This window comes from Phytophthora ramorum, assembly GCF_020800215.1.
Source record: "Phytophthora ramorum isolate Pr-102 chromosome Unknown Phyram_PR-102_s0006, whole genome shotgun sequence".
NCBI classification, from domain to species: domain Eukaryota; phylum Oomycota; class Peronosporomycetes; order Peronosporales; family Peronosporaceae; genus Phytophthora; species Phytophthora ramorum.
The window spans coordinates 1,163,449-1,188,340 of NW_027150652.1; the positions used below are offsets into that span (position 1 = coordinate 1,163,449).

Consider the following 24,892-nt stretch of genomic DNA (forward strand, 5'->3'; position numbering starts at 1 on the left):
TCGATTGCGTTCGCGACGACGCTTTTATCGATTTGCTACTTCGGCGCAGCGTCTCCAATTTGCACCACTTGGCATGAGGAGGAGTACTTGTAGACGAACCGCTGCAGCCACAACATGGCGCGGTTTAACAAATCCTGCGGTGGAGCTTCAATTGAATGGTGATCGCGCACAACAAGCTCGGAGACTCCACACATCGCCGGTGGAATCACCTCGCTAGCGGGAACATCGCCTTGCGACCTGCTTCCTTCTTGTGGGCACCCCCAAGCTACACGAGCATAAGCATCTTCAGAATCGGTGAACTGACTCGAGCAGCGGGTACCACAGCAGCATTGTCGAGGACACTCGCAATCAATCGGCGTATTCGGTGCCAAGCTCTGCGGGTGCTGGCCCGCCTGAATTAAGATTCGATCATGGGAGCTTTGGTCCGTAGTATTTGACTTGGGGGGGGGGGGGTCACCCACGCTGCACGATCCCAGCTACCGCAGCCACTTGTCAACGCGAAGTCTTCGTCGCAAGTCCCCAGGTGTATCGGCTACCATGACCAAGTTTCCGCTCGAGCACGCTCCGTTCCCGCCGCTCCACCTCGTCGACTCTGACAAGGAGGCGCTTCTCAATATCGCCGACATCTTCGTCACGGAGACGATCGAAGACTACGAGCGGCACCTGCACGCCCACAACGGCATCGTGGACGCGAGGCAGTGGGTCCGCGTAAAGCAGTTCGAAGACGTCGTCGTGTACCAAGACCGACAAGCGTTGAAGGATCGAAGGCTGTCTCGTGTGAACCACTCTAGGGACCGCAACGACAAGAACAAGGAGATGCTCAAACTGCTCTGGTCCGGAACGGTGCTCGGCCGCCTCGACGACATCATGTACGCGGCGGTCAATCGCACCGCCGAGGAGGCCAAAGTCAAAGCGGCCTTCGTCGAGAGCAACGTCGTCGACGTTGCAGTACTCGACACGCTCGTGCACCCAACGGTGGACGAACCTTTCCGCGGCGTACAGATCAAGTGGGCAGTGAATGCCGGACCTGCCATGATGCGGTCGGTGGTGCGCTATCGTGACTTTATCTACATGGAGTCGACAGGGATGACGACGCTCTCAACCGGCGAGCGCGTTGGGTTTCAGCTCCTGCACACCATTTCCATCCCCGGCGCGGCGCCGGAGCTCCACGAGCACAAGCTCGTTCGTGGCAACATGACGCTGTACCATGTATTCCGACAAAAGACCGAGAGCGTCGTAGAGACGTACGTCAAGGCATTCATCGACCTCATGGGCGACATGCCTCTCCGAGTGGCGACGACGCTGTCAACAACCGGTGTGGTGTCGGTGTGGAAGCTCTCGGAGCTCGCGCTCATGAAGAAACTCAACTGGAAGCTCTCGCAGCGGAGAGCGATCGTCCCAGGGGATCGAGGGAAGGCCTGCTCAGTATGCGGAAAGACCGTACGCGGTAGCATGGTGCGACGGCGGACGTGCAAGCTCTGCGTGAAACTGTGCTGCTCGCACTGCTGCGTGCCCAAGAAAATGTTCTGCATGGCTTCATACGGTCGGGCGGTGGTTGAGAAGGCCGCCAACGTGTGCAAGGAGTGTCTGCGGGTTACATCGCACATGAACGGCGCGGACCTTGCGCAGTCCGAGCTGTCCAAGACCAGCGCGCGACACAACGCGTACGCGTACTGGGCCGCGCCTTCGCCGACGTCGTCCTCGTCCTCCATCGTGCTGTAGTTTGTAGCAATCATGTACGAATACATGTTGCAGTCGTTGTAGCCACACGTTCGGATGGTAATAAGAATCTGTGGGCACTGTTCGCTACGAAGTCCACGTTGGACTTGAACGGCCAGATGGCACCGGTAGGTCACTGTCAGGCAGGCGCGTTCACGATCACTTGACGCGGCACGTCACCTTTACCGGCCAGACACTCTTCTCACTCGAGTCAGTCGGAACTCCATCCGAGTGCAGCAGAACAGGGCATGATGTCGCTCCTGGAGCTCTAGTGTTGACTGGCAAGCTAGTATCCATACCCACCCACGCGTTAGCCTTCGTATCGACGCCTTCGAAGCAGTCAACCGCATTGACAGAACTTTGCAGGGCGTCGAAGGCGTACGAAGTGAATGGCGAAGCATTACTATCATCGGAGGCTAAATGGAAACTTCAACTTGCCTGTCTTATTAAAATCATGTTCATTTTCTAAATCTCATACGTTGAAACCATGCATCCATTTACAAAGTCAATAATGTATATACACACTCTAAATAATAAAATACCCATAAGTTTAAATATCAGTTACAGAAAGGGTTCAAAAACATCAACTATCACAGTTACGAGATGCCGGCACCAATGACTGCAGCTGTTCGCTCGTCGCATGAGACCTTGGCAGGAGCTCTGCAACTTGTCATCGTCGTCAGCGCTGGCGTTGGTGATCACTTACATGCTGTAGACACACGCGTGTGCCATTCTCGCATTGGCCTTCAAGTGCTCCGACCTCAAAGTTGCAATGAAGTTCCCGCTGGCGCAGGCGCCGTTCGCGCCGCTGAGTCTTTGCGACGGTGACAAGAAGGCGGTGGTGGAGCTGGCCGACCTGTTCGTGCAGCAGACGCTGGGCGACTACGAGACTCACCTGGACGTCCAGCGTGGCATTGTGGACGAGGTCCGCTGGAAAATGGTCAAGCGCTTCGAGGACGTCGTTGTGTACCAGGACCGGGAGGCCATGCGCTCTCGCCGGTTGACGCGCTCCGGGTCCGAGTCCGGCTCGAGCTACGAAGAGAGCGAGGCGCCCAAGGACATGCAGAAGCTGCTTTGGTTTGGCACCGTGCAGGGCACGCTCGACGATATTATGTACGGGGTGGTAAACCCCACCGCCGAGGAGGCCAAGGTCAAGGCTGCCTACGTGGGCAGCAACGTCCTGGACTTTGCCGTGCTCGACACGATCATCTACCCAACGGTGGACGAGCCTTTTCGAGGTCTGCAGATAAAGTGGGCGGTGAACGGAGGCCCGTCCATGATGCGCGCCATGGTGCGTTGCAGAGACTTTGTCTACCTTGAGTCCACGGGCATGACGACGAGCTCGACGGGCGAGCGCATCGGGTACCACATCTTGCACTCGATTTCCGTTCCTGGGGTGCCGAAGCTCCATGAACACAAGATCATCCGAGGCAACATGACCCTCTACCATTTGTATCGCCAGAAGAGCGACGGCGTCGTCGAGACGTACGTCAAGGCGTTCGTCGACGTGATGGGGGGCATGCCCTCCAGCATTGCTACGATGGTGTCCGCCAAAGGGGTCGTGTCGGTGTGGAAGCTTGGAGACTACGCCGAGATGAAGAAGCTCGTGTGGCTGCTCAAGCAGCACAAAGCGATGCAGTTGCACCAGGACAGCAGGTCCAGCTTCTGTCGTGTGTGCCACAAGGACGTCAGCGGCGTGCTATCACGCCGACAGGCCTGCTGCATTTGCTCGGGGTGCGTCTGCTCCCGGTGCAGCGTTCCCAAAAAGCTGCATCACATGTCGCCGCTCACTTGCACAGTGGTGCAGACGTCCGTGGTGGTCTGCACGCCTTGCATGCGGACAGTACTGACGACCACTTGTCTAGATGCGGCACAGGCCGAGGTGGGCCGGGACAGTCGGCACCGCGGCGAGCTACACGACGGCAGCTCCATCAAGGACACATCGTCGCCATCGTCGTCGGCGAGCTCGCACGCATGGTAAGGAATCAAGTGTACAGTTGTCGATAACCTCGAAACAGGTCGTGGACGTATTGAATAGGAGGTAAGATGGCCGTCGGTAGCTGTCGTAAATGAAAGTTGTAGAGCATAAATCCAATCGAGCACAACCAATGGATACCAGGCGAGAGACGGAGGGCCTGCAGGGATCTGCTGCGGCCCTGTGCGTGCGTCAGCGTGGTATTCCTGACGTATTCGGGGCCGATTGCTTCGAGGTGGCAGTCACAGCTCGACTGCTGAGTCAGCAGTGCTGACCGCGGCTTTGTATTCTATTCAAATGCAAGGCCGAGCGCTTGCATAGCAATGAGCAACGACCACCTCGTCAATACGCGTGTTGCTCTCTTCGCATGCAGACCCACGATTGATGCCCCCCTCGTTGAAACAGTTTCCGTTGTCCTCGCCACCGTTTGCATTCTCAGTATGCACTCAACGTTGTCCATTTCGTTGTCCGATATCGGGGGCTTGAAGTGCAGCCACGAGGTATTCAGGAAATCTAAGCAAGCTGCTCGTGGATAGCTAGCATATTGTATTGAGCGTGGAGTTTAAGACCCCTTATGTTGTTGATCAAAGTGTCCATGTCACGGTGGTGACGGCTAGAGAAAACTCGGTACTGCATCGTCCTCTTACTGTTGGAATCGCCGCACGATCGACTTCATCTCTAGGTGGCTACATTAAAATGGACACTTTGCCATAATAATTGTTGCTAGTGCCCCTGATCGCTACGCGCTTGGAGTCGGCAACTGCCATGAGCTTCAGCTGGCGAGGTGTCATTGGCCTCACGCTAGCGAAATCCTAGAAAACTACCGTACATAGGCAACTGTAAAACAGAGAATCGCTGAGTCGAACTTGTATTGTCAAGGCTGTCGTCTCCCTATAGAACTTACCCCCTACCACTCGCCTGAGATGACACTATTTTCGCTGCCAGGCTCTTGTAGTGTGCAGCAGAGAGCTCGAAACCGCCATCCACCCCGCCAATTGTCGACCTGAGCTGCCAGACGGTGCGCTCGTTCCTTGAGTGCTTCGACCTGCCTTCTTATCACCGATCAGGACGGGAGACCCCAGCCGGTTCTAGTCTCTTATGAGGTATCAGTCCACCCAATCACCTGACGAATGCTTCGGACAGAGAGGACCGACAGCCGAGCCCTGGTATCCAGACACTTCGCGTTTTACCTGCCTCACCTCAAGTTGGAATGAAGTTCCCGTTGTCAGCGTGCCCGTTTCAGTCCTTGGAGCTCATTGAGAGCGAGAAGGACACCATCAAGTCGATCTCCGATGAAATCCTGACCGAAACCATGGCGGAGTACGAGCGGATGCTCGTTCATGGCCACGGCGTCCTGGATACGGAACGCTGGAAACTGATCAAGCGCAAGGAAAACCTCGCAGCCTACCAGGATCGATGCGCCCTCGCTGTTACCCTCCAAACATCTAGCAGCACCACCAAACCGACGGTCGAAATCGCCGACGACCCGGTCGCGCCTCCCCCAGCACCGATGTCTGGTGCGCCAGGCAAGACCCCGCTACAGAGAGTGCTGTGGCACGGCACGATCAACTGCGACCTCGACGACCTCATGCTTGGCGTCGTCAATCAGAACGCCGACATGTGGAAGGTCAAGTCCTCCTACGTCGAGGACAATGGCCTGGATTACTTCCTGCTCGCATCGATCAACGAACGATCAGTTGAGAAACCGTTCGACGGCCTCCAAGTGAAATGGACTGTCAACGATATGGGTCCAGTGGTAGCAAAGCCTATCATGCGCCCTCGCGATTTCGTGTATATGGAGAGCACAGGCATCACTCTGTCCCCCACAACCGGCGAGCGAATGGGCTACCACATTTGCCACTCTCTTGAACTCCCTGGCGTTCCTGAGCTGCCCGAGTTCAAGTTGGTGCGGGGCAAACTGGAGCTGTACCACATCTTCCGTCAAAAGAGCAAGGGCGTCGTGGAAGTTTACGTTCGTGCGCTTTGCGATCTGCAGGGCGAGATGCCGTCCACCAGCGTGAGTCTGTTTTCGGCCGAGGCGATGTCGTCGCTTGCCCTCGCGGCATTTTGTGCAGAGCGTCACAAGGTCATGTGGTTGTTGCACACGATGGAGCCGTGCGAGAGTGGCAAACCGTCTCTCGACCTCTGCAGTGTGTGTACGAAGGATCTGAGCAAGAGTCTGCTGCCGTTCATGAACAAGGCCTGTCGTATTTGCTCGGGTCGCATTTGTGCTCGCTGCCGGATCCCAAAGCGGCTGAGCTTCCTCAATCGGCGCACGCGCGGCGTCATGAAGAAGAACATCGACATCTGCACTCGCTGCGTGCACACGTCCGCACACATGAGCGCTGTTACAGTTGCGCAGGGTGAATTGGCGCTCGAGAATCCGACATCCATCTTCTATGAATCCGCGGTCAACCGAAGCGTGTCCTCCATCTCCTCAGTGTCTTCTGGCTAATACTCCTGACTCTCCATTGAAGAACCATTCGCGAGCAGGTCGAAGTGTGGGCAACATCGATAAATATGCTCTCGCGGAACGAGGTCGTGCAATGTAAATTCGTATGTGCACAATGCATCTATCAAATATCCGTTTGCTTCACTGCTTATACCTTCGTTGCGTTGGAAACGGGGTTCGCCACTGGAAGCCGTGCCTAATTTGCCCTGCTGTTCACTTCATAATAGTGGCGAATCGTTTCCACCTTCTCAAGTTCACCCAGTCGACACGCTGTATTCTGGTTGTAGCTCCAGAACAGATGAAAGCCGCCACATATCTCGAAAACAGCCTTCGCTCATCTACTACAGACATCTAGGTGCGCCGCAGTTCAAGTCTCGGTTGCTCTCCTCTACCACTCGGAGACAATCTCGGTGGAAGACAGACGGTGGAGGAGGGAGGCGATTATTAGGAGGCGCTCCACAAAATGGAGACAGCAGAATCATGGTTTCATGGTCTTCGAATGGTTTGCTTCAGCTTGTCATGTCAGTCCACGTCGCAGCACCGTATCAATTTTACGTCTGTTGAGAAGAAGCACGAGTTGTTTGATCTGGCGCTGCGCTGCTAGCCGTCGACAGACGTGTGGTGTTATTAGTCATCGAGCTTAGAGCTCGTGCAAGCCCATTCGTTATCTTTCTCCGCACACAACAAGTGGGCAGATATTATTTACCATCATGGAACCGCGCTGCCCGTTCAAAACCCCTCTCTCGCTTTCGGAGCGTGATCGTCGGTCGATGCACAAACTGGCGCAGCGCTGCATCCACGAAACGCTGATGGACTATGAACATGTTCTAGCGAGCAAAAGCGGCCTACCCAGCGCCACCCGCTGGAAACCCATCAGGCGAAAGGAAAACGTCGTCGTGTACCAGGATCAACTTGCAGTCGAGGAGATCAAGCGTCAGAAACGAAAAGCGAAATCGCTTGGAGATATCATCGAGTCGTCTCGTGTTGGTGACATTCTTTCGAGGAGCGTAGGTCCAGGGACATTTCGATCGTCCGCCACCGCATTCGCCAGAGAGACCGAGGAGAACGACTCAAAGGAGCTGCCGAAGATGATCTGGATGGGTACCGTGGACTGCGATCTGGACGACCTCATGTACGGCCTCGTAAGCCAGAGCGACGAGGTGACCCGCATCAAGTCTTCCTACTCCGGCAACGGCATTCAGGACTTTGCTACGCTCGCATCCCTGGAAACGTCAACACCTAGCGACCCGTTCTACGGGCTACAGCTCAAGTGGGAGGTCAGTGGTTCCAAGGCAAATCCAATGTGGCGCTCCCGCGACTTCGTATACCTAGAGGCTACGGGTGTGACCAAGAGCCGTTCAACTGGCCAACGCATCGGGTACCAGATCCTGCACTCGCTGGATGTTCGTGGCGTGCCCGAACTGCCAGGACGCAAGTTGACTCGCGGCAAGATGACAATCTACCAGTTGTTCCGTCAAAAGGCCAAGGGGACCGTCGAAGTATTCGCCAAGGCGATGGTGGACTTGGCCGGAGACGTGCCTGCTAGCATGGCCTCGTTCGCTACCATTAAGGCGGCCAGCACCGTCAACAAGGCAGCCAAGTGCGCTCGTAAACGCAAACTCAACTGGCTGTTGGCCACGGCTGAAGCCAACTCAGTCAACTTTGGTGTTGGCAACAACGACTCATGCTGCAGTGTGTGCGCCCAGGGACTTCGGATTGCCTTTGGGCAAAAGAGCTCCTTCGAGTGCCGCATTTGCACCAAGCGCGTGTGCCACAGGTGCCACATCCGACAAAAGCTCAGCTTTGTCAAGCCTGACAAGGACTCGTTCGTCATCAAGCAGAAGGCGCTCGAGCTGTGCACGCGATGTGTGCACACCGCCACGCAGATGAACGCTCGACGAGTGGCACTCGAAGAACGCGCACGGGAAGACCCCGCGTCCATGTATATCTACATTCCTCGCCAAAAGAAGTCGTCACTCGAGGAGAGCTCATGCCTCGAAGAGCTCGACCTCTCAAGGGTAACGGAGAACGACGTGGAGTTCCCTCCGACACCCAAGCCTGCTCTCTTTGATCGGGCAGCACAAGCGCTGTACTCATTCTTTTGAGTACAAGCCGCAATATCTAGAAATCCATCCGCTGTCTAGCGTCCTCATCCATCGGAAGATGAGAAAACATGTACTTGTAATACAAGTTGTAGCTTCCCGTAAATTATATAGTACTTCAGTGCCTTTCAGCGCACACTCCTTGTTCTTCTTCAGTAACCTCCGCAGTAGTTCGCGCTCGACGGCATGAGCGCAGGCCCAACCGCAACTCGAGCTCGCTTCAAGGTGCTGTTCTTTTGGGCAGATCGATGGCCCTGCATCAAGACAGCAGTCTCTTTGCTCGCGACGGACTCGACGAAGTAAAGGTACGGCTCCGTCCCGGTTTCATCCAGTCCAAGCGTGCACGCGTGCACGCGACGCGAGATGCCATTTCGTCGAAATCCAAGCAGGTCTGTGATGTGGCCGCCTTCCCTCACGCGAACGAGGGCACCGCCTGCAGATTCGTAGGCGCCCATTTGCGGCACGCTGGCCCAGATGCAACCCTCGGCATCCAGACTGATCCCGCCGAGTAGCGAGCCCACATTCGCCCAGACTCGACGATTAGCCAGCTTGCCTTCCTCACCAACGTCGAAGGCAGTTAGTCGACCGGCCAGTGTTTCGCCCACGATCAGTGACTTGCCATCTGGAGTGATCACCATTCCGTTCGGCAGCAGCAGGTCGGTGGCCTCCACGCGAACCTGTCTGTCCACGGGGTCGATGCTCACGAGCGTCGTCGAGCAGCAGCTCTTGATATTGGCGACGTCGAAGCCGGCATTGCTCAGATACACCCGACCGGAGGCTGCGACGACCAGGTCGTTCGCTCGGAACTGCGTCACGCTCGACACGTCCGCGTACAGCTCGACGCAGCTGGATGTTTGGTCCAAGACCAGCACTTGTCGGTGCTTCATGCGTACAATGAGCATGCGGCCGTCGGGCAGCCACCCGATAGCCGACACGAAGTCCTCGATGTCCTCGTACACGACCCCGACGTTTTCCGTGGCTAGGGAGTACCGCAGCACCTTCTTGCCAAACATGTCGACGAAGTACAGCGTCTGCTCTTGGCGTCGGAAGCGCGGGCTGCTCCCGTGCATGAGGCCACTGACCAGCAGCGACGCCGCGCGCTCTTCGGTGCCGATTGGGTTCCTTGGGACCAAATGGAGTCGACGCATAGCCCATTGCCACAGAAGCTTGCGAGGAAATACCAGCTTGAGCACGTTGGGTACCCGCCTCTTGAAGAGTTCGGGGGCGTCCTCCACCGCTTTCGTCGACGAGATGCAGCCCCAGTGGAACACCATGGCGTAAAGGGACACTGTGGTGCGTTGCCGTGTGCAGCGCGAGGCAAGTCGGAAACTGAAGCGCTCGTCACGACAAAGTCGATGGGGGGCGGATCATATACCACATCACAGCTTCCGAATCAGTGCGGGATCTTCCGTCCAGCGAGAGCTTGAGCGGAGACGCCACTAGACCATTAACCTTACAGAGAGAGCGGTGCTGTGCAGCAAGTGGGTCACGACAGCAATTGGCCATCCTCGGTTCATGCATGGAGGCAACCAACACTTGCTCTCTACGACATCTGCTAGGCCTAGAGAGTATTGGCGTATCTTTCCTGTCTGGATATTGTAATCGTCATGTGCAGTTGAAGGCGAAATACCAACGGCAAGCGGTTGTTGTCCGTGTCAAGCAGGGCCAGATGAAAAATAGTATGCAACTAGAAGCTAGAAATCGGGGGGGGCATCATTATGATGAAGTGTTTTGGATGCGCGGAACGCGCAGTCAGTTAGACCAGGACATCGGACGACGAAAAGAAACGCTGTATTCAGCCATGGCCCGGCAATTTACAATTGCTGGGCGGAACATGGAGAGCATGGAGGTCAAGTCGATCGTCAAGAGTTCCGAACTCAAGCACATCCTATTAATGGAGCTTCTGGACTCCCACCTAGCAGTAGCATGCATTGCCAGGACCACCAGTTGCGAGCTGCGGTCGTGGTGCACAGAACCAAGAAAGCAAATACTTTATTATACCTAGATACATTGTACGTTGCAGCGGTGTTCCTACGCCGCGACCACGCTCTTGAGCGGCAGCACAGCGGCCAGCTCTTCGCAGTGGAGTTTGGCGTCGTCGTACCCCATGGCAAAACGCTCTTCGTGCGTGTTCAGGTCGACCGACAAATGGAAGGATGCTACCGACTGCGAGCGCCAATTCCACGGCTTGATGATGAGCCGCTTCACTTGGTTGCTCGCGTCGGAAGCTGAAGACGGGGCGATGGCGTCGTGCGGGCTCGTGAGCATCGGCATCGAGTTGAAGACCTTGTTGGCGGCGTTCTTCCCCCACGCCCCAGGAATGAGGTACCCAGCGAGCGCGGTGGAGGCTGAGCGCGCGTAGTCCAGCACAGTCTGCGCCGTGTGGAAGGTCAGGTCGGCCCATGTCGAGTATTCGTCACAGTCGACCCCCTTAAAGTTGGTGAAGGCGCCGTCGATGTACCACTGGCCGCGGTGCGAGATGCACGGCTTGCCCGAGAGCGCGAACGGCACGAGCGACGAGGCCATGATGGAGCCCGTGAGGTCGTCCAGACTCTCCCAGGACGTGTGCTTCTCCGCCTTCATGGACGGGAACTTGGTCACTGCGATGGTCAGGTGGTGCTGCTGCACGCGCTCGTGGATGTCCTCGTCGTCTCGCCAGAGTTCGTGCAGCGTCTGCTTCACGATGGAGGCGTAGCGGCCGTAACCCGAATACCATTTCGGCGACGTGATGACTTTGGCTTGCGTCTCCTTGATGACCCGCCAGGCCTCCAGCACCGGGGTCTCCGATGCCAGCAGCGCGGCGGCCCAAGAGCCCCCAGAGCAGCCGGAGAAGCGGCAATTGGATAGATCGAAGGTGTCCTGCAGGTACGCAGCCACCCCCATCTGATACACGAACATGCCTGCGGACGCCGAAAACGCGACCTCAACTGGCGCTGCCGTCGTTGACGCATGAAAATGTTGCTGCTCCATCGAGACCTCGGCGTCCAGTTCCTCGTCGCTACAGCAGTCCGTTTCGACCGTCGACAAGTCCGAGCATCGGAGCTTGTGCTCGTGCATGTCGTCGGCGCTGCGCATCGTCGTAGTCTGGTTTATCGGACACTTGCTCCGAAGATGGAGAGTTGCTGGCCGGACGGAGAATGCAAGAATGAGGTCGTGCAGGGCGGTGCAAAGCATGAAGCGCCGCAGTCCTTCATGGCAGTCGTCGCCTGCAAGAAAGCGCTGACGAAATCTGCCGGTGCTGAGTGCGGCTGGCGCGTAATTCCGCATATAGCGTTTCGTAAGATGGGAGAGTTTGACCCTAATAATTCTACCAATTGCATCACCACCATCAAGGCAACATCGTCGTCTACAACCCGTCGACCGACATGGCTACACCCAAAAGTTGCCTTTGAAGTTTTTCTGAGTCTCATCACTAGCATTGTTTTGGGGGGCTCTTTTAGCTGCATCCAGGACAATTGTGCAGCGAGTCGTGGACGTACATATCACACTCACTGCAGAACACACTCTGGCAGGTGGCGCACTCGTACGCGGCGCCTTCGCCGTCCAGTCCCAGAGACAGCAGGCAGCCAAAACACTTCTTCTGGACCAGTTCTGGCGCTACCTTGGCTCCTTTCTCGCCGCTCACTCCAGACCGCAGCAAATGCTGCGTAAACTTGGCCACTGGGAACAAGTGGTGATAGGACCGGGCGAGATGCGGCGACGAGACCAGTGGCAAGTTGCACACTTGGCAGGTCGTCGGTAGGTCGCAGCTCTTGGACTTGCAGCGAGGACAGACGTACCCCACTGTTGTGAACGCTTGGTGGCAGGTGCAGAGCGACAGCGCTCCGCTGCGCCGCTGCGGGAACCCCATCTCTACGAGCGTCGCAAAGCGCGAAGCCGCCGTCGCTACGGTGGGCGACGGGAAGGTGAAGGCCGTCATGAGCCTCTTCATGTGGTCGGCGTCCACCGCGACGTGGTAGGTTCCGTCCGTGCCGTCCGCAATGCGGCGCAGCAAATGCATCTCGGCTCCGATGCCAATGAAAGACACGCGGACGTTCTCGCGCTTGAGCGAGGCCAGCGTCTGGAAGATGTCGCCCGGGTCTGCTGTCACGAGGTTGCCATAGACTACGACGACCTCTCGACTGCCATAGGCGGGCACTGTCTTCAACGAGCTCTTGGCGATCTCCAGCGCGTTCTGCAGCGACGGCTCCTTGTCCACCGCTAGCGCCCCGGCGATGCGTTCCATGTGCGTCTTGGGGTTGCCCGACAGTTCGCTGAGCTTCTCGGCCGTCATGCCCTTGATGCCGATCACGCCCAACTGGGAGATGGGGTTCTGGTCAAAATAGTCCTTGACAAACTGCTGCAGCACCTCGGAGACACAGCCCAGGCGGTGCGGCTTCCAGTCCTTGATGGCCATGCCGCGGGACAGGTCCATCACCACGTACGTGTAGCGGATCAGGCCCTTGCGAACATTACGCGCGATCTCTAGTCGTCTACAGTGGTCAGATATAACGTCAAATACCGGGTTAGTACATTACGCTAACGGAATCCGCACGAGACCAGTTTAGTGCGCACCGCTGCCGCTGCTTCTTCGTGACCGCGTGGTCGATCTTGAGGTTGCCAGAGTCGTCCTCCTGGATCACGTCCCAGCTGCGCTCCAGTGCGCCCTCCCACGCATATCCAGAACCTGAGGCAGCACATACGACGGTAGCAGATCAGTTTAATGCGCAGCAAGCAGAGATCACAGCGAGGGTTGTTGCGCTTACCTTCCTCCTCCATTATTGCTGCTGCCAAGTGGGGTTCTGCTCCTAAAGTGTAGATTTGAAAATGTGGACCCCATAATGAAATCCAGCACACATTTAGAGAGCGATTATGGACATTTTTGATGTAGCCATGCCAAGTTGAAGTGAAAAGTTGCAACGTGAGTGTTGTTGTACTCGGAGGATAAGTTACTGGGAGTGTGGGAAGCGCTCTCCATAAATCACGGGTCGGCCAGTCCATTCAGACGAAGAACGTGGTGGCCTTGCGCGTCTCCGGAGCTGACGCCGCCAAGGGGCTTTCACACACGGACGAGTACGCGACCGACGGAGACGAGGACGAAGACGACGGCTCGATACCCGACGAGCTGGTCGAAAACACGGACAGGTGCTGCATCTCAATAGCGCGGATGTTGTTGGGCTCCAGCACACCAACGCTCATTGACGAGCGAGGCGTCGACGAGAAGCTCTGGCTCTGCGAGGAGGACGCGCAGCTGTGGCCGCTCTCGCCCGTACGGTCGCTCGCGAGGTGTCCGCTATGCCGAAATCTGGGGCCACTGGCGTTGCCCTGGATGTCGAACAGCTTATCTTGCACGAATTCTGCCAGTCGGGTGGCGTACTCGTTGGGAGGCACGGCGCTCACGTCGTGGGTGTCTTTGCACAGCAACAGGCCCAGGAACCACCGCTGCACTGTCCAGCGCCAGTTGTAGCGCTGCAACATGTCCACGATACCTACGTAGTATATTTCCTTCCTGTCGTGAGATAAGAGCCCATTTTGAGGTGTCGTGTGGTTCTCGGGGTCGTTGTACCGAACCCCGAGCAGGATGCTGTAGTCGATGATACCACGGCTGGCGAGGAACACGAAGTCACTGCACAGTTGGTCCTGTTGCAGGGCCGTATTGGAGTACGACAAGGAGAGACCCGAGCTGATCTTGAGAAAGTCGATGTCCATCAAGAGCTGGCCGATGGGCTCCCTGTTCTTGGCCAGCTGGATAAGTCTCTTCATCTCCGCAGCGCTTACTGCCTGGCGTCGGTCTCTGTTACCTTTCAGGTCGAACCGCTGATCGACAGCCCCACCATTGAACAAGTTTTGCATCACTACGAAGTACATGCGCCGTTTTCCAATGGGGAGGGTGATGGAGTGACAACCAAAGTAGCGGCACAGCATCGACTTTGGGTTGGACTGCAAATATTCATGATAGTGTGGCCTGTTGAGAATTACGGACAGCAAAAACTTGATTAGCAAAGGTTGAACGTCACCTGAATGTCAAGAAAGCGATGCTGCGTACAAGATGGCTCGCAACGTGTCGAATTCTTCCTTGGGCACACTTTTCACCATGAACTGCCGGTTTGCTGCTCTCACACAATACGGTTAGCATTTTATTACAGCATGAAGAAATGATCTGCAGGTCGAACGCACCTGTGAAGTAGAAGATGTTGCCGCTCTTGCCCTCCGAGCCGCACTCGCTCAAAATTTGTGACGGATCAAACGATTCCCTGTAAAACTCTGGGTCAATGTTGAACTGCGCCCGGATGCACTGGAAAATCTTTGGCGCGCAGTCGCGAAAGTTTAGCAACGTGCCATTCCTCGTTCCAATGACGACGATACCACTGCTCACCACGCGATTGTAGTCATTGTAGCTGATGTTCGAGTAGCAGTCACCGACATCAACCGCGGCCTCCGTGTCTGACCCCGTGAACTCGGCGCTTGCACTGCCTGTTAGATCCTTTTTTTCAGCCGCTTGCAACAGCTCAATTGATCTTCGAATGGCCATCGCCATGTACCGCATCACATCCATACGAAGCTTGATGGAGACATCGATCTTCGCATTGGGGTCGCGGTTGGGTTCCGCTTCAGCACCACCGGGCATAGACGCCAGGTTCGCAGCTCCAGCTTCGACTTGTGAGATCGTGGTTCGCAATGGGTCGCCGGAGCTGCCGCCGCCACCACCTGTCGTACCTAGAGTCAGCGGTGTCTTGAAGACGCCGGCATCTCGACAGAAGAGAGCAAACAATGCCAACGTCTCGAGCACAAGTGAGAGCTGGTCGAGTGCGTTGGGTGTCATTCTGCCGAACTCAGTTCCTAGCTGTATGAGGTAGATAACAAAGGCTATCATCGTGTGGACCGCGAACACCCCTAGATAAGGTAGAATGCGTTTGGCCATCGCCCTCGTCGTCGCGTGAGCGAGGGTTTCAAGGATCCGGGAGCGACGCCAGGACTGGAAAAAGGCGAACCCGAAGTAGAGCAGCACGAGGTAGGCTGGCAGGTCGAAGTACAGCACGACGTTCGCAGTGAGGTTCGACTGGAATTTCCCGAGAATGTAGCGGAAAATGAGGCAGTAGATCATCGAAAGCGGCCAGGCGTAGATGTGGTGCTTGACGTTGTCGGCGTTGAACGGCAGGAACGGGTTCGAGAGCGAGAAGATCAGGTCGAGTGCCAGCATGAGGAACCACAGCGTAGCCGACGTGCTGAAGAAGAAGTAGCACCAGAAGAAGAGCGGGACATAGGCCTCCAAAGCGCCTGCGTCATGCCCCAGCTCTTCGTTGGCTATCCTGCTCAGGGTGGCCGGCATGGGGCCGCCGACATCGTCCGGTTCCAGTAGAATGTACCACGCGTGCAGGCAGACGCGCATGATGCTGGCAATGCTGACACTCAAGAAGATGCACATGAGCACCATGCCGGGATGCACTCTCGAGCTGGGATACTTGACGAAAAAGAAGATCATGGCTCCGCTCGACAGCAGCCCCGACACGAGCGCCGTGAGCTGCCAGGCGATAAAGAGGTGGTCCATCCCTGGTCTCCTGTGGCTGCTCTCTCGATTCGGTTACTGCGCCTGACCAAGGACTGGAGCTGGAACACCTCGACACGAATGCCACGAGCGACTCGAGCGAGAAGTGTCGTTTTTTTCTCTCTCTCTTTGTTGGTTCGCCAACGAATGAAGACGCGATGAGGAGCTCTGGAAGCGAGGAAAACGCTTAATGGCAAGAGAAACATGCCAGCACGAAGGGCGAGCGTTGCGCTGGCCCAACGGGCGAGTGGGGACTGTTTCGTCCATCGCTTTTCTATTTTTTTCGTGGTCAGCTTTCGGTTGCTATTAGTTCCACGATCGATGGGGTTCCAAAGCATTCGTCTCCAGTCGTGAGTTAATGGCACCGGTGCAATGGGAACACGGCGCGAGCGTTCTCGAGTTAATGGCGACAACTTTGAGGTCATTGCAAGCGTTGGAAAAACGCTGGATGCGACGACGGCGAGGCCGCCGCTTTAGCATCGTGCAACGCAGACCATGTGGGTAGTGATCAGCTCCTGGCGTGGACTGATCGCTGGACGCAAGCAGTTGGCAAGCAGTTGTCGCTGAGAAAGGCGAGGCAGAGCAAGCAACGCGGTGCTTAAAACTACTGCTCCGGACCGAATGAAGCGTGCGTGGGGTTGGTTCACCGCCAGTGACCAGCTTTTTCGTTTAGTAGAAGGCGAACCACGCCGTCGTCTGGTTTGTGTATCCGCAGTTGATCTGATTGAGCCTGCGGGAGGTAAGGCTAAGGTGTTGGGGTGCCTCACGTTGCATCCATCTGCATCCTCCTAGTCTCCTTCGAATCGATGGTTCAGGCTGCAGCCTCCTGCTTGAGTTAAGCTGTAGTCGAGAGTGAGCAGCGTCAACCACGAACTCGATTGCCAAAAGTTCGATTGCCAAAAGCTGAAGGCCGAGTCAGCGCTGACTCCTTCAACTTCAACGTGGTCGTTTGCTAGGGTTTGTGGCGTTGATCGTTCCATCTTCAAAGGACGCAGTCAAAAGATACTTTTAGTACATTGCACTGGGACCCAGTCTGCGAGCGATGGGGGGGGCGAATGGTACCCAGTTCCGCCTCGTGGACGCCGAGGTGGAGCTGCGTCGCGAGACGAGGGACTTTGCCAGATGTGCGTTCTGTCACCTGGAGCTTTTGATGCCAACTACGAACTCACGCAACTGTGAACAGGGACGCTAGCCGACGTGGAGGAGCTGCATCGCCGCTTCAAGAAAACCTTCGGCTTTGCCGTCACTGCGAGCCAATTCGAGAGCCTCCTGCTGCTCAAGGCGCCCGAAAGTGTCGGGATCGAGGAGGTTTTCGAGGTTCTGGACGCCAACCGCGACGGCCGCGTCGACGGACTCGAACTGCTCGCCGCACTGGCTTGCGTGTGCCGCGCATCGTTCGAGGACAAGGCCAGATGTACGTCTAGTATTACGACATCCATTAGTTTCAGGCTGATCCGTTCTGTGTGTTCGTTTTCGTAGTCACCTTCGATCTCTTTGACTTCAACCACAATGGCTCATTATCGCTGGCTGAGCTGGTTGGTGTCCGATTTCGCATCCTGCTGCTAAGATCGCGGTGCTAGTTGTGCTCACATTCGCGTCCCTTTTGGTTGTAGGCACTTTTGATGAAGTCGGTTTTGATCGGCATGACGCTTTTAACGGGAGGAGACCCTGAAAACTCGTCTTCTACCGCAGCACCGTCCGCGGCAGCCCCGAGCAGCTCCATGGAAGCTATGCTGCTATGTCTTGGTCTCGCAGAAAACGCTTTTACGCACGTGGACACGGCGACGGCTGTGCTCCGGTTTGAAGACTTTATCGCGTGGGCTCGCAGCAACCGAGAGTTCATGCTGCAGGTTGAGCGCTTTCGACTCATCGCTGAAAAAGCGGTGGGGTTTGAGGATGCACTCTCACTCCCTGGTGGCAGTGACGACGACTCGGATCTGGACGCGGAGGATCTGAGAAGTTCCGATAAAAGTCAAGATGCAGGTTGTGCAGCACAGGTTGGTAACAACCGAAAGTGGGCGGAGCTCCCGCCACCATGGATGATTGAGCCCACAGCGCAGCAGAACGGTGGCACATCAGCTTGCAAGGAGAATGGAATGCCACCGCCTGCGAACTTGCAGCTAGATTGGGTATACGGCACCAGCGGACCTTCAGCCCGAAACGCGTGTCGGCTGCTAGCAACAGGCGAAGCAGTGTATTTTGTTGGAAGCTACGTCGTATTGTATAGTTCCGAACGTCACGAGCAGCGCTACTATCAAGGACACCGGCGCCCGATTGGATGTCTAGATGTGAACGCCAGCGGGGAGATCGTTGCAACGGGAGATGCGTGCGCTTCCAGTACGGCAGATAACAAAGGCGGCTCCGAGATCCACGTGTGGAATGCTCGTACACTTCAGTGCCTTGCAGTCCTGCGCAACTTTCATCCAGCGGGAGTCGCTCACGTTAGTTTTCCTGCCCCTGCCTCAGCAGCTACCGCCACACTTCGACAGACGCAAGCGTTGTCACTCGGGGAACGCAGTGGCGCAGGTGGAAATTCATCGGCGGTACTGAGTAGCAGCTTGATGAAGAAGAAGCCGCAAGAAACCGAAGCGTTGATTGCGTCCATCGGTAGCGACGATGGTGCATCCATGGCCTTGTGGAACTGGCAAAAAGAGGCTGTCGCAGTATCCGGCCGGGCTCATCCTGCAGCAACGGGAAGGAGAGCTAGAACCAGTGGGAGCGGCAAACGGCCGCTTGCACTTGCTCTGAACGAAGACGGCGACGAGATCGTCGTCGTTGGGGCACACTTTGTCGTGTTTCATCATGTCGGTGGCCGCTTTTTCAAGCACAAGAAGCCGCATTGGCACGGGGCCGTCGACCCTCCATTGCACACGGTACCAGCGTGCTTGAGCGCAGTGTACTACGGCATACAAACTGCCGTTGTTGGAACAGCACGTGGCGAGCTATTACTCTTTGAACGCCACATTTTAACGCGCTGCATTCAAGCGCATGATACCCAGACCAGCGTCAACGTGTGTCTGCTGTCCTGCCAGTCGATGGTTCTTTTCTCCGCTGGCAAGGATGGCCAGATCAAGCAATGGGACTCCACTCTACGCCCGATAGGACAATCCCTCGATCTCCACGCTCTGCTTCAAGTCCCAGAGGCGACCGCGTCGTCTTCTCAGAAGTCTTTACCACCCGCTAGACCTGAAAACATACTGGAAGGTGACGACTTTCGCATTTCTTCCCTGGATTATGACGCCCTAAGGAGACGTTTCCTCGTTGCAACTCGAGCAGGGAGCATTTTCGAGATTGATGACCAAGTACCAGCCCCTTCCTCCAACCAAACTGGAGCAAGAAGCCCAAACAATACTTTTCGATGGACCATTGTTGCTTCCGGACATAATGGACAGCCTACGCGTAGTATTGCTACTGCGAGTACAACCGGTGGCTGTTTTGCTTCGTGCGGTGTCGGAGAACGCTTTGTTAAACTTTGGAGCCTCCGTCGTCGGTCATTTATTCAGCACCTGCGCTTTCCTGGAGCTGCTGCAGCTCCTAGCGCTTTGGAGTTCAGTAGTGATGGAGAGCGTCTCGCTGTGGGCAGCGAAGATGGAACCGTGATGCTTGCGCGGCGCGCTGGTGCAGCATCGAGCAGTGGCATGATAATTGAGACCACGATGAAAAACACGAGCTCAGCTGTGATTGCGATGCGATTTGGGCCTTTGAAAGCGGAGCCGTTGCTTGCAGTGGCACGAGACAATGGACTCGTCTACCTGTACAGACTTGAGCCTGCAAGTCGACGCTTTTCTCGGTACATGCTTCTGAAGCCTCAAGCGGGCGATGATACTGCCAAGAGTTCGCGCGAGATAACACCCGCTCACGCGCTAGACTTCAGCGTCGATGGCGCTTTCCTCCGAACGCAGCATGGTAACTCGACATTGTACTTCTGGGACCTCCGCCAACGCGCGGGTACACGCGTGACTTCAATGACCATTCTTCGTGACGTGCAATGGTATACACATAGCACTTCTATCGGATGGAACGTTGGAGGACTGCCGATCGACTCCCAAGGAAGTGACGGTGGAAGCTGCGTCGTGGGTAACACTACTCGAGGTTTGGCACTTGTCCTCAACAGCGATGGCGATATCCACCTGACACCGTTCCCGTGTCCGCCTCTGGCCTCAACTGCTGGGGACAGCTCCCAACATTGTTGGTTGTCCAGGAGTGTGCCTAAAGCGCACCTTGCACAGCAGGCCTCGCTATTCTGCTCACCTTCGTGTCAACCTCCATTGTTCGGAGACTTCGCTCTCCGGGGGAGTATCGTTATCACGAGCAGCCAACTCGGTCAAGCAATTTGCCAGTGGCGCGTGGGGAAGGAGCTCGGCGACGTGCAGCCTCGACCTGCCTGCCGCTATGACCAAGCACTTCGTAAACGATTGCAGATGCTTGGACTGAAAGACATGTACTTCGGTTATGAATTGTCAAGTGACGACGACGGAGAGCAGGACGCACTTCCACCCCGGCGAGTTGTGACACGAAAGACAGGTGGAGATGCCTCCCGTGCTGTAGTTGTGCGAGGCCTCTCTGAAAGCTCAAGTTCGATGCAGCGCTCTGAAGCGCCCGATCTAGCCCTGACTTTGTCGTACGTGTACGGCTTCAACCACCGCAGCATGAGCGTGAACCAGTCGCTAGCGTGTCTTGGGAACGGATCCTACGTGTATGCAGTGGGGCCACTACTGGTTGTGCGGCATTTAAATGTCTTTGGAACTCGACAGCGCGTGGTCACCTCCCGACTTCAGCACTCAGTGTCGTGCATTGTCAAACACCCGTCCGAACCTGTACTAGCTGTTGGAAGCCGGCGAGACGACCGCGTTGTGCTTCTGCGCACGGAAAAGTCTCCTGCTTCTGGTGGTTCTGCAGGTGAATCGTTCCACCAAGTCGCGACACTCAAGGCGAGCGTCATTCCCTCCACGCTGGCAAATGACAAGAAAACACTCATCAGCGTGGACTTTTGTGACTCCAGCGACAGTAGTTCTCGTAACGTTCAGAGCGACTTGGCTGCAGTTATCTGGAAAAGTGCTCACAGTCACGTGCATACGCTGGTATTCTACGCTTGGAAGCGTCAGCTCACTTTGGCGCACACGACTATGACGCGCCTACCCGTTCTCTTCGGTAAATTTGCAGGATCATCAGACACTGGAGTGCAATTTGTAAGCGGTGGGGTTGACCATGTTACGTTCTGGCAGTTGAACCCGGCGGCAGGGCACGTGACAGCTCAGCAAGGCGTGTTCGGTCGCCATGCGCTAGTGCAAACCATGATGTGTGCTGCTCACGTTACTCCTTTCGTGTTGACGGGAGGCGAAGATGGTTCTGTCGTTCTTTGGGAGAGCGGAGTAGCAGCTCACACGGTTCACGCATCGAGCACGGCCAGACATAGTTCGGGCGGCGATGGAGTTGTGGAGTTGAAGCACTTGCAAGCTTCACAGGTGGTGCTAGGCGCCTTACGCAACGGATCGCTCGTGGTTTGGAAGTACACAACTCCACGTAGTCCCACCCTTGGAGCCAGAACAACAGGGAATCGAATTCAGGCGAACACATTCCTGCAGCTCACGCGTGTCGTCGCGGTGATTGATGGTGCAAAGCCTACCTCTGCCAGCTCATTGTCGCCACTGTTTAACAGCACGCCTTTCAACTACCCACCTCCAATTGATGAAGCATACGTGCAGAGCATGTGCCTACTGGATGATGCAGCGGTAGCAGCCGTCATACTGAACAATGGGGAAGTGTTTTCTGTTGATCTCGAGTCGATTCTTGAGGATTCTACGAACCAAACTGCAGCTGTACCGCCTGAAATTGGCGAGAAAAGGCGAGTTCTTTTGAACTTCAGCAGTGAGATAAACGACATAGCGCTGCATCCTAGAGATCTACGATGGGCGTCTGCTAGCGCTGACAGCCACGTGTACGCCTGGAACCTTCACACGAATCTGTTGTCACACCAGCAAGCAATGCCAAGTGCTCCACGAGCGCTAGCATGGAGTGCCACAGGGGATCACTTAGCAGTGTCCCTTGTCGATGGCACTGTTGCGATTCTGGACGGGACGACACTCGAGCCAATTCTTCACTTCGCTTGTGGCGACACCGAAAACAGTTCGAACGGACAGACAAGGAGTGTTGCTTTTCCGAAGTGGTGTACGTTGGTGAAGTACTCTCCGTTATGTGGTCAAGCAGGGTCGAATGCAAGGCGAAATTGGCTGGCGCTAGCCTGTCGGGACTACAATATCTACGTTTACTCTTGGGAAAACACAGAAGCGAATGTTTCACTGCCAGTGTATACGTTGGAGCACACCTTTGTAGGTCATACAGCTCCAATCGAGGCTTTGGACTTCTCTTTGGATGGCGAGTGGCTTCAATCTGCGACGTCAAGTAGTGCTCGACAACTTCTCCGGTGGGCTCTTCAGAAGAATCCGTCTTCAAATGGAAATGGTGCTCCCACCGTAGATACGTCAGCAGGTTGGGGACTACTGGACGATGTGTGGGCTTCTTGGACCCCAACATTTTCAGGTCCAGTTGAGGGACTTGCGGAATGTTGTGGAATCGGAAAGACGACGTCTTTGGTACGCATCAACAGTGAAGGAAATGCGAGTGCCAAAGATTCCGGCAGTGCTCTTTCCAATACGAAGAATTGGAGCTCCCCGCTGCCAACGATAGTCGTGGGGCTTGATGATGGTCATTTAATGCTTGCTTGGTACCCGCTCACCCGTGGAGATGTCACCACCCCTGCGATTTTATCAGAGCCGGACGGCTCCATCGACCCCGCGGTTGTCACGAAAGAGTACACAGGGTGTTTTTCTCGAGGCTCCCAGATACGTCGAGTAGCTTTCAGCTTTGCAAACGCGTTTGTCGTAGCACTCGCAAGAAATTCGAGTGGGTCCACGCAGGTGGTCGTGTGGAAGACCGATTACGACGATGAACTGCGTCTGCGGCAACGGTTTGCACTGAAATCTGCAGTATCCTTGGAGTCTAGCCCGAGCTGGTACACTAGTCCTGCTGACCGGGCCCTTTTCGAGGAGTGTATCAGAGCTCAACGTACCAGAGAACCAGTGTTCAAGAGCCTTCAGCAACCCCAAGAGATTGAAGAGGAAGACGACAAGTGGACAGCAACAGATAGTTCACTCGTCAGTGACGAATGGCTCAACTTGGAGTTTGTCTACGGCCTTAATCTTGGTGCCACAGGCAGTCGAAACGTTTTCTACGCCGACGATGCTTGGGAAATTGTGTATGCAGCTGGAGCCTGCGGCGTTGTGTACAACACGAAGACGCAAACGCAGCTACTCAACTACAATGCCGACTCTGGACGCCACACCGTGATATCTGCGATGGCTGTGCATCCGAAAGGAGACCTGGTCGCCTCGGGTGAGTGCCTCGTGGTAGCTCCGTGGCCGTCTCAAGCTCAAAAGATGCCCGAAATCGTGATATGGGATGCAAACAGCGGCAGCACAGTCCTTCGAGTAGCCACGAAGCATCGGCCTGGTGTGTTGCTGCTAGACTTTAGCCCCGATGGTCATCGACTTGCATCGATCGGTATGGAGTCGGATCACACTTTGGCTATCTACGCAATCTCTGGGGGTGAGAGTGAAGGAGGACGGCTTCGCGCGACTTTACTAGTGACCTGCAAGACGTCGACTCGGAGGGTGTGGGGCTTGAGCTTCGGCGAGGACGGCGAGCTGGTGACGTGCGGGGATCAACACATTTTGTTCTGGCAGCAAGGCACGACAAGTACGGGTCGAGGTGGTGATGAAGACACACGCCCGATCGGCCTAAAAACCGGGCTTCTAACAAGCCACAAGGAGTGCAATCCGCAGGCCACATTGCTGCAGATCGCGCACATCCCTGGCCGAGCTCGAATTGGCGTGTCCAGCCAGGCAGATGGGAGTTTGTACCTTTGGAAAGACCGTGTGTGTACGGTTGTGCGACGAGATGCTCATGGAGACGCCCCGATTCCTGCCCTGGCCGTCGATCGGAAGCAATCGCTGCTGTATTCAGCAGGTGCCGATTCCCGTATCTGTGTCTGGAATTCTCAGCTCGAGCTTGTTCGTGTGGTAGCCGACATTGCGCAGCTCAATGATGTGGGTCTGGGTTTGCTCCCGCTGACAAGCACAAAGCTTCAGTCTCTAGCCGTTCGTGATGGCCATGTGCTGTTCACAACGTCAGGGAGTGAAGTTTGTGAGCTCGTGGAGGCTGCTTCGTCGCAGCAGAAGACACTTTCCGGAAAAGGTTGGCGCCTTCACGTGTACGTTCGTGGTCATACCAACGGTCAACTATGCGGTCTAGCTGTGCATCCCTGCAAACGCGCGCAGTTTGCGTCCGCTGGAGACGACGGCACTGTGCGGCTTTGGGACGCAGCGACTCGCTCGCTGCTGGCTTTCCACCGCTGGGAGTCTGCTTCGCGGTTCGCGACGGGCAGACGTGGAAACGATGAACTGCGCGCGGTAGCCTTTTCCTCCGACGGCAAACACCTCGCGGTGGGTACTTTGGACGGAGTCGTTCGGGTTCTCACCACAGCCTTGGATGCTGTCGTTACGCAGTGGAGCTGCTGGCAAGAGCGACAGCAAGGTCACGGCGTCTTGAGTCTGCAGTACTCACTCGACGGGAAGTTGCTTGCTGTGGGGTGTCAAGATGGCAGCGTACACGTTTACAATGCAGCCAGTTACCGCAAGATCACCGTGTTACGAGGAGCTACGCAGAGTGCAGACGCCGTTAGACTCGACTTCGCTCGAGACCGACCGCTGCTTCGTGTGCTGTGCAGTAGTAGGAGTACCGACCCAGAGCTCCGGCTCTGGGACCTTGGGACCTGGAGGACACTTCCTGCCGTCCAAGTGCGTGACGTTCACTGGGAATCCAAACGTTATCCGTCCCTTGTGAATGGCACGACGCAGAGCGAAGACTTCAATGGATCCGCGATGGCTGTCGACGGCCACGCGACGCCCGTGACCAACTGGGCCGTCACCAAGAACGAGCACTTCCTGCTTTCATCCGGAGGCGCCGATCGCGTCGTGTGTCAATTTCGTCTCCCGCCTCGCACGGCAACAAGCACTGCAATGTAATGTCCACCGATGTCCATCAATAACGCACATATCTCT

General features: G+C 56.0%; 9 protein-coding genes across 9 annotated transcripts; 5 read left to right on the top strand and 4 right to left on the bottom strand.

Annotated features, from left to right (window-relative positions):
• Nucleotides 1–537: 537 nt before the first annotated feature.
• KRP23_7208 (uncharacterized protein) lies at nt 538–1,722 on the top strand (the record flags this gene model as incomplete). The annotated part of the gene is made up of 1 exon (XM_067892494.1): nt 538–1,722. The coding sequence occupies one exon, from the start codon at nt 538–540 to the stop codon at nt 1,720–1,722; it is 1,185 nt and encodes a 394-aa protein (XP_067744369.1).
• Nucleotides 1,723–2,491: 769 nt separating this feature from the next.
• Nucleotides 2,492–3,700, top strand: KRP23_7209 (uncharacterized protein; the record flags this gene model as incomplete). The annotated part of the gene is made up of 2 exons (XM_067892495.1): nt 2,492–2,957; nt 3,585–3,700. The coding sequence occupies 2 exons, from the start codon at nt 2,492–2,494 to the stop codon at nt 3,698–3,700; spliced, it is 582 nt and encodes a 193-aa protein (XP_067744370.1).
• Nucleotides 3,701–4,904: 1,204 nt separating this feature from the next.
• Nucleotides 4,905–6,149, top strand: KRP23_7210 (uncharacterized protein; the record flags this gene model as incomplete). Its single annotated transcript, XM_067892496.1, has 1 exon — nt 4,905–6,149. The coding sequence occupies one exon, from the start codon at nt 4,905–4,907 to the stop codon at nt 6,147–6,149; it is 1,245 nt and encodes a 414-aa protein (XP_067744371.1).
• A 1,544-nt stretch (nt 6,150–7,693) lies between these two features.
• Nucleotides 7,694–8,251, top strand: KRP23_7211 (uncharacterized protein; the record flags this gene model as incomplete). The annotated part of the gene is made up of 1 exon (XM_067892497.1): nt 7,694–8,251. The coding sequence occupies one exon, from the start codon at nt 7,694–7,696 to the stop codon at nt 8,249–8,251; it is 558 nt and encodes a 185-aa protein (XP_067744372.1).
• A 149-nt stretch (nt 8,252–8,400) lies between these two features.
• KRP23_7212 (uncharacterized protein) lies at nt 8,401–9,522 on the bottom strand (the record flags this gene model as incomplete). The annotated part of the gene is made up of 1 exon (XM_067892498.1): nt 8,401–9,522. One exon carries the CDS (start codon nt 9,520–9,522, stop codon nt 8,401–8,403), a length of 1,122 nt encoding a protein of 373 aa, XP_067744373.1.
• Nucleotides 9,523–10,279: 757 nt separating this feature from the next.
• On the bottom strand, nt 10,280–11,323 carry KRP23_7213 (uncharacterized protein; the record flags this gene model as incomplete). Its single annotated transcript, XM_067892499.1, has 1 exon — nt 10,280–11,323. The coding sequence occupies one exon, from the start codon at nt 11,321–11,323 to the stop codon at nt 10,280–10,282; it is 1,044 nt and encodes a 347-aa protein (XP_067744374.1).
• Nucleotides 11,324–11,684: 361 nt separating this feature from the next.
• On the bottom strand, nt 11,685–13,006 carry KRP23_7214 (General transcription factor IIH subunit 2; the record flags this gene model as incomplete). The annotated part of the gene is made up of 3 exons (XM_067892502.1): nt 11,685–12,720; nt 12,803–12,914; nt 12,994–13,006. 3 exons carry the CDS (start codon nt 13,004–13,006, stop codon nt 11,685–11,687), a joined length of 1,161 nt encoding a protein of 386 aa, XP_067744375.1.
• A 222-nt stretch (nt 13,007–13,228) lies between these two features.
• KRP23_7215 (putative phosphatidylinositol 4-phosphate 5-kinase MSS4) lies at nt 13,229–15,776 on the bottom strand (the record flags this gene model as incomplete). The annotated part of the gene is made up of 3 exons (XM_067892503.1): nt 13,229–14,192; nt 14,274–14,337; nt 14,405–15,776. 3 exons carry the CDS (start codon nt 15,774–15,776, stop codon nt 13,229–13,231), a joined length of 2,400 nt encoding a protein of 799 aa, XP_067744376.1.
• Nucleotides 15,777–16,815: 1,039 nt separating this feature from the next.
• On the top strand, nt 16,816–24,856 carry KRP23_7216 (Echinoderm microtubule-associated protein-like 5; the record flags this gene model as incomplete). The annotated part of the gene is made up of 4 exons (XM_067892504.1): nt 16,816–16,897; nt 16,957–17,187; nt 17,253–17,308; nt 17,387–24,856. 4 exons carry the CDS (start codon nt 16,816–16,818, stop codon nt 24,854–24,856), a joined length of 7,839 nt encoding a protein of 2,612 aa, XP_067744377.1.
• Nucleotides 24,857–24,892: the final 36 nt, after the last annotated feature.